The sequence below is a fragment of the Choristoneura fumiferana genome, chromosome 19, assembly GCF_025370935.1.
Source record: "Choristoneura fumiferana chromosome 19, NRCan_CFum_1, whole genome shotgun sequence".
In the NCBI taxonomy this organism is placed as follows: domain Eukaryota; kingdom Metazoa; phylum Arthropoda; class Insecta; order Lepidoptera; family Tortricidae; genus Choristoneura; species Choristoneura fumiferana.
In genome coordinates this window covers 10,449,614-10,464,393 of record NC_133490.1, presented here as the reverse complement: position 1 = coordinate 10,464,393, position 14,780 = coordinate 10,449,614, and the positions used below count along the sequence as shown (strand labels likewise).

Sequence of the window (14,780 nt, the reverse complement as noted above, 5' to 3'; positions counted from 1 at the left end):
CGTCTCGGCAGCGTCCTTGATATAATTACCTAAAAAAATATGGCTAACTGTCTTCATTGGAGGTCACAATTTTGACCAATTTTGTCTACTAGTACACTTGCCACAGTACAAAAAAGGAGCAGTATTCCGTCTCGGCAGCGTCCTTGATATAATTACCTACGCCGGCTCGGAGAGGAGAGGGAGGGGGAGAGAGGGTAGGGGGAGGGTGGAGGAGAGGAGAGGGAGGAGAGAGAGAGAGAGAGAGAGGAGAGGGAGAGAGAGGAGGGAGAGAGAGAGAGAGAGAGGAGAGAGAGAGAGAGGGAGGGAGGGAGAGAGAGTAAATCTTACCTCAGCAAGCAACCGATCCAAACTATCGGCCATGTCGTAGAAATAGCTGCTGGTGACCTGTTTCGACTCGGACTTATGCAGACAGTCTCGCGCCATTTCCAGTACCTGTGGACAGCGACATCTATATTTTAAGGAGCAAACAAATAACCTCTAACCTTATCAAACAAAATTCAACAGCGAAGGATACCCGCCGTCATTTAATTTCAAGGATACGCCATTTTCTTGGTCACACTTTTGATATCGAAAATACAAACTGAAATATAGATGCATAGAAAACCAGAAAAATAAGACCAGCGCTGGGAATCGAACCCAGGTCCTCGGCATTCCGTGCCACGTGCTATACCACTACACCACCACTGGACAGAAAAAAATTGGAATTGAAATTAAAAATACAAAAAGATTCCAAAAAAAAAAACAATCTTAATTCACACTTTTGATGTAATACAAGGTACCCGAAAATATCCCCACACTAACTCCGCTCAAACAAATTTTATTAGTTTGAAATAGCGTGTGAGCATAGTACAGTCAGCAGCACCAATATCTGACACAACAAAGCGTGATAAATATCTGATACGACTCTATTTCTAGGGCCCGTAGGATGTGTCGGATATTATTGCACGCTCCGCTGTGGCAAATTTTTTTTTCATTGATATGATCCTCCGAACTGGAAAACCTGATTCAATAAATTATTATATTACCTGTCTTTGTACGAATCTCTCAATGGGCGGCCGATCCGGTTTCTTGTCTAGTTCAGTCAATTCCTCAATTAGTGATCTTAATCTGAAATCGAAACAACATGATTAGTAAAAGTGACCTAAAACAAAGGAGAAGCAAGGTGATTTGTTAAGTTCATAGATAGTCAATCTTTGAAAAAATTCTCGTGCCTAAACAATACGTCAACAAAATTGAACCTTGAAATAATAATCATAAAGTACAGTCAAGAAATTAATTTACGTGCCAAGGTGGAACCTTTTCATCATTTTTGTCATGATTTCTTTAGCGTATGGAATGTCAATATGATATCAATAGCACAAAGGTAGTGATTAAATTTCCTTGATTCAGAAAAGATATCGATTTTCAAAAGTAGTGACGACATGGCCCTTCACACAATAATGCGCAATATGGTGGCAGCCATAAACAACGACCCCCTGTCGATGGATAACTAAAGCCTTTCCATGCCCCTTAAAAGCTCGCTTTTAAAAACATTCAAGTTTTTTTTGGCAATTTGTGTTGCTTTGGCACATGCGAAAATTTAAAAACAATAGCTCTTTTTTTTTCAGTTAGCGCTGCTCGCACTATTTTACAAAAGGCGTCCACCAGCTCCGTGCAAACCGTGTCAGCTATCGTACGCCCTAAAAGGGTACCAGAACTGTACTTTTTCTCACCAGTGACCTTATGACAGCTAAGTTTATGCAAGATATGCGTGTTCATGCAGTTCCTTTAGTTCCACACTGTTAGAACACACACAAATCACACAAACCCATCTACTTATCACCACCACACTACACTGACGCGTTTCGAACTCAACCAAAGCTCTTCAGAGCAACACAATCGTACACCATGCTACCAGATGTTAGACTACACACTAAACTTAACTATCATAAGGTCGCGGGTGAGCAAAGAATTTTTTTTAGTTAATTGATATGGACCTCCGCAAAGTAACGTCTGATTCAATAAATTACCAGTACTGTAATCCCACTAATATAATAAATGCGACAGTTTGCAAGTCTGTTTGTTTGTTTTTTCATCACGTCTAAACCGCTGAACCGAGTTAGATGAAATACAGATAGTTTGAGTCCCGGAAATGGACATAGGATAGTTTTTATCCCGGAAGATTGTGTAGTTCCCGCGAGATAGTGAAAACCGTATTCTACTCGGACAGAGTCGCGGCTAACGGCTGGTGAGATATTATCTTACTTGTCATCCATAGCTCTCTGCGCGGCGGGGAAGCGAGCAGCGAACAGCGAAGACATGGCCGAGACGGCGTCTTCTTTCGCGCCCTCGCCGCCGCTGCCAGCGCCGCCGGGGGAGCGGGACGGCGAGCTGCGGACGCCACGGGTAAAAGTGAGATACGGCTATTCGGTATAGTTTTTTTTTTCTCTAACACTTACGATTATCATTACAGGTGGTGCATAATGATGCTGATGTTGCTTAATAATGCTGCAAAAAATATGCCTAATTCAAGTTTTAATATAACACTTGATAACAATAAACATAACAATTGAATGAAACGGAATTAATGCAATTTACTCACGTATTATTGATGTATGGAATTATTGTCCGACATTTTGGTGTTTTGTATTATTTATCTGCCTTTCACATGACTTTTGCTTGACATGGCTATGCTTGGGGTTTCTCTGCGGGAGAGGAAATACGTAGAAGAACAAGAACTGGACGGGTGACCTGGTTAAAGCCGCGGGTTCACGGTGGATGCAGGCCGCTGCCAACCGAGGCAACTGGAGGTCTATGGGGGAGGCCTATGTCCAACAGTGGACGTCCTATGGCTGATATGAAGATGATGATGATGACATGACTTTTGTACGATCAAGGACTTTAATTCATGAGCCACCATGAAACCTTTTCAAGGGAAATTACTTTTACTATGAAATGGTTCATGCTCAAAATACATTACTATGACTCGTTTAAAACTATGATCGAATGGTTCTATGCTCATGAAATCCAGTATTTACGCGTGCATATTAAGATTTAGTATATTTTCTACTTTCAGTGTTCCTGTCATTTTATAGTGACAGTACACATAGTTACTTTACAGGCTGTATAGTCTGGTAGGTACCTGAGGCTCCGGCTGCGCACGCGCCGCTTGGGCTCTGCGGCGACGGCGCGCGGCCGGCTGCGTAAGCGCCGCCGCTGTCCGACAGCGACGCCCAGTTGTTCATGCCGCTGCCTTGCGAACTGCTGCAAGACAAACAGACATACATTTTATATGAAAATGCTCGCTATCTAAAGGTAAACCATAAATATATGACTATGGTCTAAGAGGGCGCTATTGTTCATCTTTATATGGCAATAGTTCAGTATAGTCTGAACAATGACATCTTGACTTGACTACAACGTTTACCTGTTAGCTCTGATGTTAATTTGGAAAGGTTTTGTAGTGAAATAGTTTCATTCATTATTTCATTAAAATTATTGCCAGTGTAAGAAATTATTTCCAATGAAATTCTGCAACATGGCGAATAGTCATATATTTCTGGTCAGGCTATCTATCTAATACCTTTAAATTTGAATTAGGAATATTACGTTATGCGAATGAATACAGACCTACGCCGGGTAAAGACTTAGGTATGCCCGTTTTCCACCGCGAGCGGAGCGGACTTTAATTTACATCGACCAACTTCAGAGGTCCGGTGTAAGTACTTTCATGCAGCCGATCGATGTACAGTCAACATCATAAATAAGTGATCACTTTGTACCTTGTCACTTTAACGTCATGTTTGAAAAGCCATACGAAATTGTGTAACGACTGAAAGCGACAAGGTACAGAAATGATCACTTAATTGTGACGTTGACTGTATCATGTTGTACGTTAAGCTAAGTAATTAATGAGTCCGCTTCGCTCGCGGTGGAACCCGGGCTTTAGATTCCAAAACTGTGTCTTACTTCAACGAGTTCTGGTGCTGATGGCAGTGGGGGCAGGGCGGTCGCGGCGGCTCGCACACCGCCACCGCGAGCAGCCGCTCCTGGGACGAGCATTGCGACTGGAACAGACGGACAAACGGACGTTAGCACGGCACAATTTACATTACATTAACATGCTTACATGATAATTTCAATTTAATCCATTCCTTACCGTAATATATATTAAATCTATGGATAACTATATCGACTACAGTCGACCTATGTGACATTCGTGATTTCGCATTAATCACGGTGACTAGCTCTGAACAGAATTAGAAGCGAAAACAATTCAGGATGACACATGCCTATCGCTAAATTCTTACCCAGCTGACTGGGTTAACCAAAATAAATCAGAATAAAAGATCTAGGCACATACACAGAAAGATAAGACAAATCTGTTAGTAAGGCTCCGTTCCCACCAGAGATGTGCGAGGATGTGTTGCGAGGAATGTGTTTTTCAGGACCAATAGAAACGCTTCATTTACCTGCAACACCAGGGGTATTGCAGATGCGTTGCCAACCTAGAGGCCTAAGATGGGATACCTCAAGTGCCAGTAATTTCACCGGCTGTCTTACTCTCCACGCCGAAACACAAGAGTGCAAGCACTGCTGCTTCACGGCAGGATTAGAGAGCAAGATGGTGGTAGCAATCCGGGCGGACCTTGCACAAGGTCCTACCGCCTGCCAGTATGTCCAGATTATAAATTTGTTACGGGTTGTAGACCACCATTACCTATTAAACTAGCGTGTAGTGTAATTCAACATTTCCCCACTTATTCGGCCTCATGGAAGCGTTGTCTAGACTACCTATGACGGATGTATAAAATAAACCTGTATGTAGTTAACTATCCATGATTCACCTGTTATTTTAACAAAGTCATCGCCGATCGATTCTATAAGCACTAGTATTTTATGATCGCTAACATCATGAGTGGAAATGCAATCTATATCAAAATGATTTCTTGAAATTACATCAACACATTTAGAAATGCATACAAGAAGTCTCTACATTACCTTAAATTCCGAAGAAATCACCAATACGCCTAGGTAAAAGGAGGATACAAATACCAAACTACGATTTTATTTTTAATGCAACTACAAGATAGTTTACGGGATCGTAGACGTAACTGCAATTAATTATATGTTTTTATACACAAAGAAATACATTCGCACATACAGCTCAGGTATAATTATAGCTCAAGTCATCGAGTAATTAAAATACATAACAACATTATCGGCGTTTATCGCTGCATAACGAACTAGCTATGAAAACATGCACTTGGAACTTTATCAAAACAAAATGATAACACGATATCCGACTGAAACAAAACTCTATTGACTCAGACATAAGGAGAGAATTCGTGTGCAGATTTGGATGGGATATTGTAAAGTTCGTTGTTGATTACATTTCAAGTATATTTTGGCGAGATTACTATCTAGAGGTTTCAAATAGATCGTTTTGAATATTTTCCTAAAATCTGGATCATAGCAACCTTATTATTGGCCGTAATTACCGTGGGAAATTAACAAAATTCGTGCTTGTGACACCTAATACAAAATGTTTGGAGACAACATGTTGAAATACTATTTTTTAAACCCTTATTTACTACAAACTTCTCCGTATCTCTCTATCTGTGGCCAGAGGGCACATACAAACAAGAAACACCATCCGGCCAGCCATCCGACTGGCCATATACCCCGAGGTGGCGTTATCCAGCTGGGCTCTGCCAGCGCGGGCCTGGCTTGCGAGGCTTGCCGCTAGGTAGGATAATGGGCCTGCACAGGTTAGGTCCCAGCTCTTGCGACATCCTGTCTCGGGCCCCGGGCCTTTCCGGCTCAGTACGACCCCTGGATATTGCCTTCAATCCTAACCTTTCTATGCCTCTCCGTGTATAGCATTCGTAATAAAATCGCTCGCCACTGTCGCGTGTTATCGAGGCGGCCTTAGCGTCTGTTAGCTTTCAGCCCCAAAGCGATTAGGGGAGTGGTGTGTTTTAGGTCATCCGCCATTGGCGGCGGGGGCGCGTCGGGTGCGCCCTAAATGCCTTAATTCATTCCTTTGTCCACACGTGAGAGACATTTTTTTTTAACTTACATTATTTACACAAAGAAAGAGCTTGGAATTACTTTTGGTATACGGATGTTTTCTTTCTTTCACATGTGTTTTGAAATTACTCTGAAATATTCCAGCAGATAATGGACTAAAAAACTCTAAATAATTGGCACCTCTAGTAAAAATATCTGAACACGCTTCTACACCGTTAACAATAGTCGTGTTCAGATATTTTTGATAAAATTTTTGCTCACGTAACGCATATTTAGAATAAAATTAACACAATTCAAAATTGTCTAATTTTAAAACTCAATCATGTTTTGTTTTATACTGTTTATTTTAGAAATGTGAATATTTCCAATTGTATCGGTTTCATTATAGGTGTGCGCTAAGTGTGCGATAAATTCAATTTATCATCTTTTCGAGATAAATGCGAAAAAGTTCCGTTTATTGATTTTTTTTTTTTAAGGGGTAAAAAAAATACTGAAAAACATATGTATAAGTTAAAACTAACTACAGATCTTCAATTAAACTATCCCAAAAGCCCTATAGCAATGTTCAGCTCAAATAAATGAACTTATACTTTTACGTTCAACGTAACTAAAAGAATCATGAGTCGTTTAATTAATAACAATAACCGTAAAAATAATTTACACAATTTCATTACCCAAGTACAAAGAACACTCCAATTAAGAACTTTATTCGGACACAGATGGATGAGCCATAAATTTCTTTGCACATTAATTAAAACAACAAATTTAATCACGAAAATCACGAACAGCTTAGCACTCTAGCGCTTTAATCAATTGTATGTGCTGCCAAACAAGCACCTCTCACAGGTAAATATGACAAGGTGCCAACAACAAGGAACAAAGCACCAAAATGTTACCGTAAATACCGAGAAGATGTAATTCTCAGTACGTGATTCAGAATCCCACATGATTAGTAACCTAAAGACACACACAACATGTGCATCCGTCTGTGAGTCAGGCCGCAATGAATTAGGTAATTATCGGCATTATATAATTTAATTTTTTTAGGGTTCCCTGCCTACCTGAAAAGGAAAGTTTTTGTTTTTAATTTCATTTCTGATACAAGCTTTTTTACTAATCGTACTTTTTCTACATATACACAGAAGATGAAATTTAACTTGCGAAATTGGTCCTTATGATTTCGCAAATTTTGTAAAAAACCGGGAGAATCAAATCCAAGGGTAATTTCGGCAGTAAACATTTTCAAGCTCAAACTCACAAAATTTATTGACATAAAAAACACTACATCACAACAAAGACACAGTAAAAACATAAATAGAAGAAGAGAGAAAAATTAGAAACATTGTGCTGTAGTTGGATGCCAAAAGGACTCAGCTCAGCATGTGCCGTGGCACTGTAACCAGGGCTGCAGCAGATTTTCATAGGAGTAGTATAAAATGCGAAATTATTTCTTGCTGACTTTCAAAACGTAACCCTCGGTGCGACAGTTTCAGTCGTGGGCACATTAAATTTTATAATGGGGTAAGCGGAAATACAGTCGCCACAAAATAATTCTCGAAAGAATCGGTATCGCGATGTTTTTCTCATGGTAATCTTTTTAGACGTGGAAAGCTGAGATTTCGAATAGACTCTATTCAATAGAGGCTCAATATGTGATGCGATATATAAGTTAATAAGGTCGGAAAAATTCTGAAATTCCTACGGCACAACTAGTCAGTGATTATGTTTTCTCCTGGCTATCATCGCATCTTTATCTGATTGATAGTGGTTAAGAAACGTTATTTGCGCGTTATAGTACACTATTGGCACTAGGTACTCTACTCTAGTTTGTATGTGGACGACATACTTAGTTTGTTCAGTTATGATTTAAGTAAAGATGCTATATCTGAAACACTTTTTTGTACAATATGCATTTACGTCAATTATTAAATTTTATTTAAATCTTACGGAAGAGCATTTAAATTAAGTAGCAATCAGAAAAGAAACAATACAAGTTGTTTTGGTTTATAGTATCCTTTGGTTTACGCATCCATACTATAATATTATAATTGCGAAAGTGTGTGTGTTTGTATGTTTGTCCGTCTTTCACGTTGAAATGGAGCGACGGATCCACGTGATTTTTGGCATAAAGATAGTTAGTTTATGGGCCCGAGAGTGACATAGGCTACTTTTTATCCCGGAAAATGCACAGTTCCCGAGGGAACAACGCGCGATAACCGAATTCAACGCGGGTGAAACCACGGGCAAAAGCTATTTTTCAATAAAAGAGGATCACTGTACCCAAATTTATATTTATAATTATTTAACTAGCTCAAGGGAGCAAACCAATAACTAGACAAGCATTGGAATCGAGAAACGTCAAGTCTGAGTCCTAAGAGCCTGCCAGTCAATATCGCATATTTGTAAAGCTGCGTAGGTATGTTATATATGCTAAAGTGTCAAGGTAAAGACAAAAGGCAACCATTTTGCGACACTGTTGATATGAACAATACCCGTAGGGAAATTCTCTTAATGTGTGCCTCGTTATGGTTTTATAGCCGCACACAAGGCACCCTTTAAACCTACAGATATCATAGGATAGAACGTGTCAAAATATACTGAGCGGTTAAAAAATGTGGCCCTCAAATGTATGAAGGAATAGGTAATTTTGTTTTGTATGTAGAATGGGCAAATTTTGTGCCGATGAGTATGTATAAAGTTTAAAAAGAACAGTGAATGAATGAAATAAATACAGACAATCATTTTCGGCGAAACTATTAATTAGACGAACTTTGTCGACCGTGTAATCTGTACATTGCTCGGACGGGTTAGGTTTACATTATAAATAACAATCAAGTAAAATTGACCAGTTCTAAGATTCTATTATATCAAATGACTTTTATGTATTTTGTTCATTGTTCTTTTAAAACTTTACGTAATTTGATACGAACCTAATCTTCAAATTGGTTTAGTTTAGGCTTATTCTTTAACAATTATGTAAAGTTGATTTAAGATTTTCGCGCCCCTGGCTACCTAGCTCTGGCTACCCTCGAACCGGTTCCAAGTGCATATCATTGACTGAACTCATCCTAACCGGTTAGACAAGGGTTAGACTGTACATTGATAAGCTCGTGCGTGACACTCCATAGAACCCTGTTGCAGTCAGCATTTGCCGCACTATCAAAAACATCTTGATAAGGCAGCAGAGGCTCCCTGCGACAGGTTTCTACTGAGTGTCACTATACGAACTTGTCAAGGTATAAGAGGTATAGGTCCGTGGTTTAGATGATGATGGTGATGATGTTGGTGATGATGATACTCACTGACAGGCTGGAGCTGCCCGGCGTCGTCCCGTAGCCGGAAGACGGCAGCGACGCCACCGACCACCTGCGACCATCGCTGCAGAACAAAAACACAGGTTATAAAATCTATGGCTGGAATCCCAAAAGGGGGTGGTCACAAATAAACCAGAGGATTGGAAATTATCAAGATAATTATGGTAATTTAACAAAATGAATAAAAAAACAATAAAATTATAATATACCCTAAACTTAGCAAGGTGAGACAAGTGTCCTCAATTCAAGCCATGTAGAGCTAACCAAAAAAACTTTTAAAAAAATACAAAAAGATGATCTTAAATTATTTATCTTATTAGATACGCCGCCAATTGAAGGGTTAAAAAAATAGACCGAAGAAGAATGCAACCTACGCAACTATCAAAACAACCCACCCCGCATCGTTCTAGACGCAAAAGTGACCACCACTCTGGCCGAATTGCCCCGGTGAACAGCGATAACCTCTGCACCAGAAACGACCCGAAGCGTGAGTTCAAACCGCAAATTATTGTTTTTTTTTTTAGCCTGTTAAAGTGACCCACTACTGGGCAAAGGGCTTCTTTCCGCCACTCGTCCCTAACGAGAAGAATTATTATGTTAAGATATGGTTATTATCCAACAATATAACGTGTAATAGTACTTTTAATTGTTAAATTTCTCTTGTTTGGGATATACCTACACAGTTGAAGTGGCGCACAAATTAACATGGTACGATAAAAGATGTTTTTTTTTTGGGAGTCACCAAGAGGTCACAGCGGCAGACTAGCATTGGCCCACACAGCCAACACTAAGCAGAGCTGGGGCCGCTTTGCGATTTCGCAAAAAACTTGCTTTTATTTTTGCGAATAGAGAATAAATTTTTCTTATTCTTATTGAATAGGAATTTAGTAAAATTCCGTAATTTCAATTCAACAGCAGAATAATTTGCGGCATATTAAAACGGAACCCTGAACTGAGTATTGCCTGACACGAACCTGGCGGTTTCTTTCTAAAAACGTATAAAATCATCAGGTAGACACAAAGAGTGGCAAATAAAGCAATCTCGCTTAAAATATAAATAAGGTCGAAATTGGAAGCTAACTTTACATTTTTAATGTAAAAATGTATAATCTTGAGATTATTTTGCATACGCAAGTATCATAAACTCCCTTGCGCTCGTTAAGCAGTTTTATATTGTTTACAGTTATTTACCTAAGAGTCAATATCGATATTTATGATGAATATGTAAGACCATTTATAATACAGTTACTTCATATAGGGTACTTGGCTCGAAGAAAGAAGAGAACAGAAGCTGTGTGTGTCGCATCAGATGGAAAAAAAATATATGTTTTTTTTTGTCGATTCATTTTTCTGGAAATCTTTGGAAATGGAGGTAAAAAGGTGCGCAGGGAATATTTATTCAGCTTTAAGCTATGCAAAGACAAACTCGCGAAGTCTTATAGCTCACATAGCCACTAATAGTATATTGTTTATAATATAAACCCTTTAACCGCTAATGTCAGAAAAAGAACAAGCAGCACAGTGCAATTCGAGTAGGTACCAGGTGATTAATCTAATATGTACCTTTTCGTATGGATGTCACACGTTGCATATATAATCAGAATCTCGGAAACGGCTCCAACGATTTCGATGAAATTTGGGATGTAGGGGTTTTCGGGGATGACGAATCGATCTAGCTTGGTCTTATCTCTGGGAAAACGCTTATTAACGAGTTTTAGAACGAGCAAAGCTCGGTCGCCCCGGTACTCATAACAAAATTAATACATGCAACATAGACAAATTTAACCACTAAAACACTGCATTTAACTCAGGCCAGACGTAAGGTTAAACACATGAGTCTATTTTTATTTTGTTTGTTAAGAAAACGAGTGCAAACTCCTTTCACCCCTCTGGAATAATCTCAGGACTGATATATACGGAATAAAACGCTTGGCACATTATGCAAATCCAAAAACGTATACATTGGGCAATAACCGTCGTAATACGTGAGAAATCCGAGAATGTATACGTACCATTAGGCAATAAAAATGATAAATAACTAGGTGCTTCCATGGCTTATCTTGCGGGTCAAACTTTTAGACGACACGGATTTGATTTGTATATCTGTATTCGTATCTATTAGTCTACCTATTGATAACCTCCTTGTACAGTCGAGTTCATGAACTTGTGAGCAAAAATTTGTGAACACGACTCTATTGTTAACGGCGTAGAAGCGTGATCAGATATTTTTGGTCACATTTTTGCTCACAAGTTAACGAACTCGACTGTACTCGTATAACCAACTCTCCAAAATAAGTATAAAGTATCGTCAGGACGGACCGCCTCTAGCTAGACACCTTTTGTAAAACGAAAGGTTCCTGTCAAACCTGGTTAACTGATCGGATATATCTGCCGCATGACAACGTCCATGCTAAATCAGTGCCCTACCCTCAACTGGTTGTCAGAACGAATTCCTAGCAAAAAACATTTACTTCGTCAAATGTATGTATGTATGTATGTATGTAGGTAAACTCTTTATTGTACAAAAGAAAGGAAACAAAACACAATTGACAACTTTGGGATACTTGTACAAAGGCGGAGTTATCCCTTTAAGGGATCTCTACTAGTCAACCTTTGAGTAGATGAGAGGAGTAATCAGTTAGGGTCCATAGTGGAAGCTACTATACAGTATTTTAAACAATATAATACACTAGCGTTTAACCGCGGCTTCGCACACGTAAATCATTAGATTCAGCAGCTAAATTTAAATTTCGGGATTTTTTAAATTTCCCGTGGTAATTCCCGAAAATTAAATCTTTCATTGACGTTACATTAAAAAAAATCATACCAAATTTCATGACTCTAAATACAGCGGTTGTTGTTTCGAGATTTTATTCCTATCCCGTGAGAATAACAGAATTAAAAGTAGCCTATGTTTTATTCCAGATGTCCAGCTATGTACATACCAAATTTCATTCAAATTCGTCCAGCCGTTTCAGCGTAAAGGATTAACAAACATACTCACTCACTCACAAACTTTCACATTTATAATATTAGTAGGATAGGATTATAATACATAAACTACAATATAAATAAAAGTCAAATCTTCGTTGCACAACTTTCGAAAAATAATCTATCATGACTTGCACTAGGTACTCTACTGTGGAAGATAAACGTATTTACGTATTTTTCCAACAGAAAAAATGCACTGACGATAAAAAGGTTTAAAACAGGGTGTGGCCGCTCAGTCATTGACAGATTTGATATCTCCAATGCGTCGGCTGTAATGTAAAGATGTTATCGGTTGAATCAAGGTGATACTCCTGATAAAATTCTGTATCAGATACTGGGTATACGTTCTAAATGTAACAATAGTCTCCGGGTTGAAAAGATAAAAATGTTTATTAATTTTCTTATACTTATCTTATTCTTCACTTCTTTATTAATGTCAGAACCTTTGGTAGGTAGGGTCATACTCATAGTACATAGTAACAAACACAATTGACAAACATTGAGATATATGTACAAAGGCCAACTTATATCGATTACCGGACTACACAAGTATATAATAAGCATATGGGTTACCACACATAGAAATAGAAAAATGACGCATAAAAATATATTTTTTTTAGCTAATGCAATTCACAAGATTATATGTTCATTTTAATAAAAAAAACTGAACATTTCGATATGTTGAAAAAATGTAACAATTCTGAGACTTTCAAAATCCAAATTCAGTCAGGAGCCCAAAAATCCTGAAAACTCAGTATAAATCCAGATACTACACTACTTATGTAGGGCATAGATGAGATTATAACGAGTGAAGAAATGTGAGCTCTTGTTAGATAAATTTCCCAGAATCGTTATTTCTTAGTAGAAAATATTCCGTTCGCATTTTTTCCCAAATGATTTTTTTCCCAATATGCTTATTTACTGAATCTTATTTTCAAAATCGCGTTTTTTCCCAAACAGAATCGACACAGAAACATAGGTAGGTTTAGGTTATGTTAAGTCTACATCGGCCCGAAAGGCCAAAACTACGCAAAAGTAGGAGCTCCGCTTGAGCGGAGCTCCGTCGACACTGTGTCTGTGTCGATTCTAATTGAAAAAAAAAACGCTACTGTGAAAATAATCTTCAGTAAAAACCATAGTGGAAAAAAAACATTCAAGAAAAAATGCGAACGGAAATTTTGCTACTTGAGGTATCCCATCTTAGGCCTCTAGGTTGGCAACACATCTGCAATCCCCCTGGTGTTGCAGGTGTCTATGGGCGGTGGTGATCTCTTATCATCAGGAGACCCACTTGCTCGTTTGCCATCCAGATGAATAAAAAATAAAATAAAAGGAAACAACGAATCTGGGAAATTGATCAAACAAATCATTCTGCGTGGTACTATCAGCCAAATATGTGGTCTACCACCCTAAAATTGATAATCGTTTGCGTGTCATGAAACAATAATGCCAATATTCGTGTCTGTCAACTTGAAAATTAGACTTTAGCGACATATTCATTTGATAGGACCTTGTTTAAAAATTGATAGACCACTAATTTGGCTGATGGTAGGTACAGTACGATACTAAGGAATGTCTATAATACTTACATATCCTTATTCCTAGCATGGATAGACATGTGAATTTAGAACAATAGCGTTATAAATATTATACATCGTGTTAATACAGTTGCAGACGATTAAAAGAAAATGATACATGAGTCATTGCCATAAACGTGTAATGGAGGTGTTGTGGCGCGTTAATTGTCCTTAACATTGAAATATTTAATGGTCATAATCATAAAGAATCCTCCACACATACACTAAAAACAAATGAGGACTAATGGGAATGGTGTAGCTTGATCGTTCATGGCTGATCCATGCGTGAGTGAGGATACGAGAGGAAAGCTTTCCATAAGTCCTTTTTATAGGGTTACTGATACTGATATTGGTACTCGATTTATTTGCCTATACTAAGTATGCTAGTAGTAACCCTACGAGTGAGTATGAAGTGAGAACCTATAGGTTAATACGACGACTTAAAATCATGTCAACGAACAGTTGAAAAGGTTTAAAAATAACTATTTAACCGACGTAAAAAAAGGGGGAAAAGTTCTCAGTTTGTCAGATTATTTTTTAAAGTTCATTTATTTAATGTCTAGTGTTGAAGGCATGTTTGTTTATGATTTGAATATTAGTTTTATCTCAAGACACTTCACGGACGTACGAAGTATTAGCCCCAACATATTAAATGATATTGTAACGGATAACTCACGTCTTAAACCAAGTTTAGCTCGACATGTTTCATGTGTTGTTGGTTTAGTGTGCGTGTTGCGCAGCCGCCAAGTCGCGTGCTCCTGAGAAAAAGGGCTACGAAATAGCCCGAAACATGTCGAGCTAGACTCGGTTTAAGACGTGAGTTCCGTTACAATAGCATTTAATAGGAGTGAGTCTCACGGTAGTTTCATGTTCAAAATATTAGCCC

At 38.5% G+C, this 14,780-nt stretch overlaps 1 protein-coding gene across 4 annotated transcripts in view; it reads right to left on the bottom strand.

Moving 5' to 3' along the window:
• dop (microtubule-associated serine/threonine (MAST) protein kinase dop) overlaps positions 1-14,780 on the bottom strand; it is a 138,692-nt gene that overhangs the window by 30,930 nt on the left and 92,982 nt on the right. For 3 of the 4 annotated variants that reach the window (XM_074102891.1, XM_074102893.1, XM_074102892.1), the window contains exons 8-10: positions 2,245-2,370; positions 1,026-1,107; positions 328-432 (exon numbers count right to left, since the gene is read on the bottom strand). In XM_074102891.1, coding sequence (XP_073958992.1) covers positions 328-432; positions 1,026-1,107; positions 2,245-2,370 — 313 coding nt within the window. Of the gene's footprint in view, positions 1-327; positions 433-1,025; positions 1,108-2,244; positions 2,371-3,121; positions 3,244-3,948; positions 4,047-9,314; positions 9,386-14,780 lie in introns of those variants that run through there. The other variant, XM_074102894.1, reaches the window with a different exon arrangement.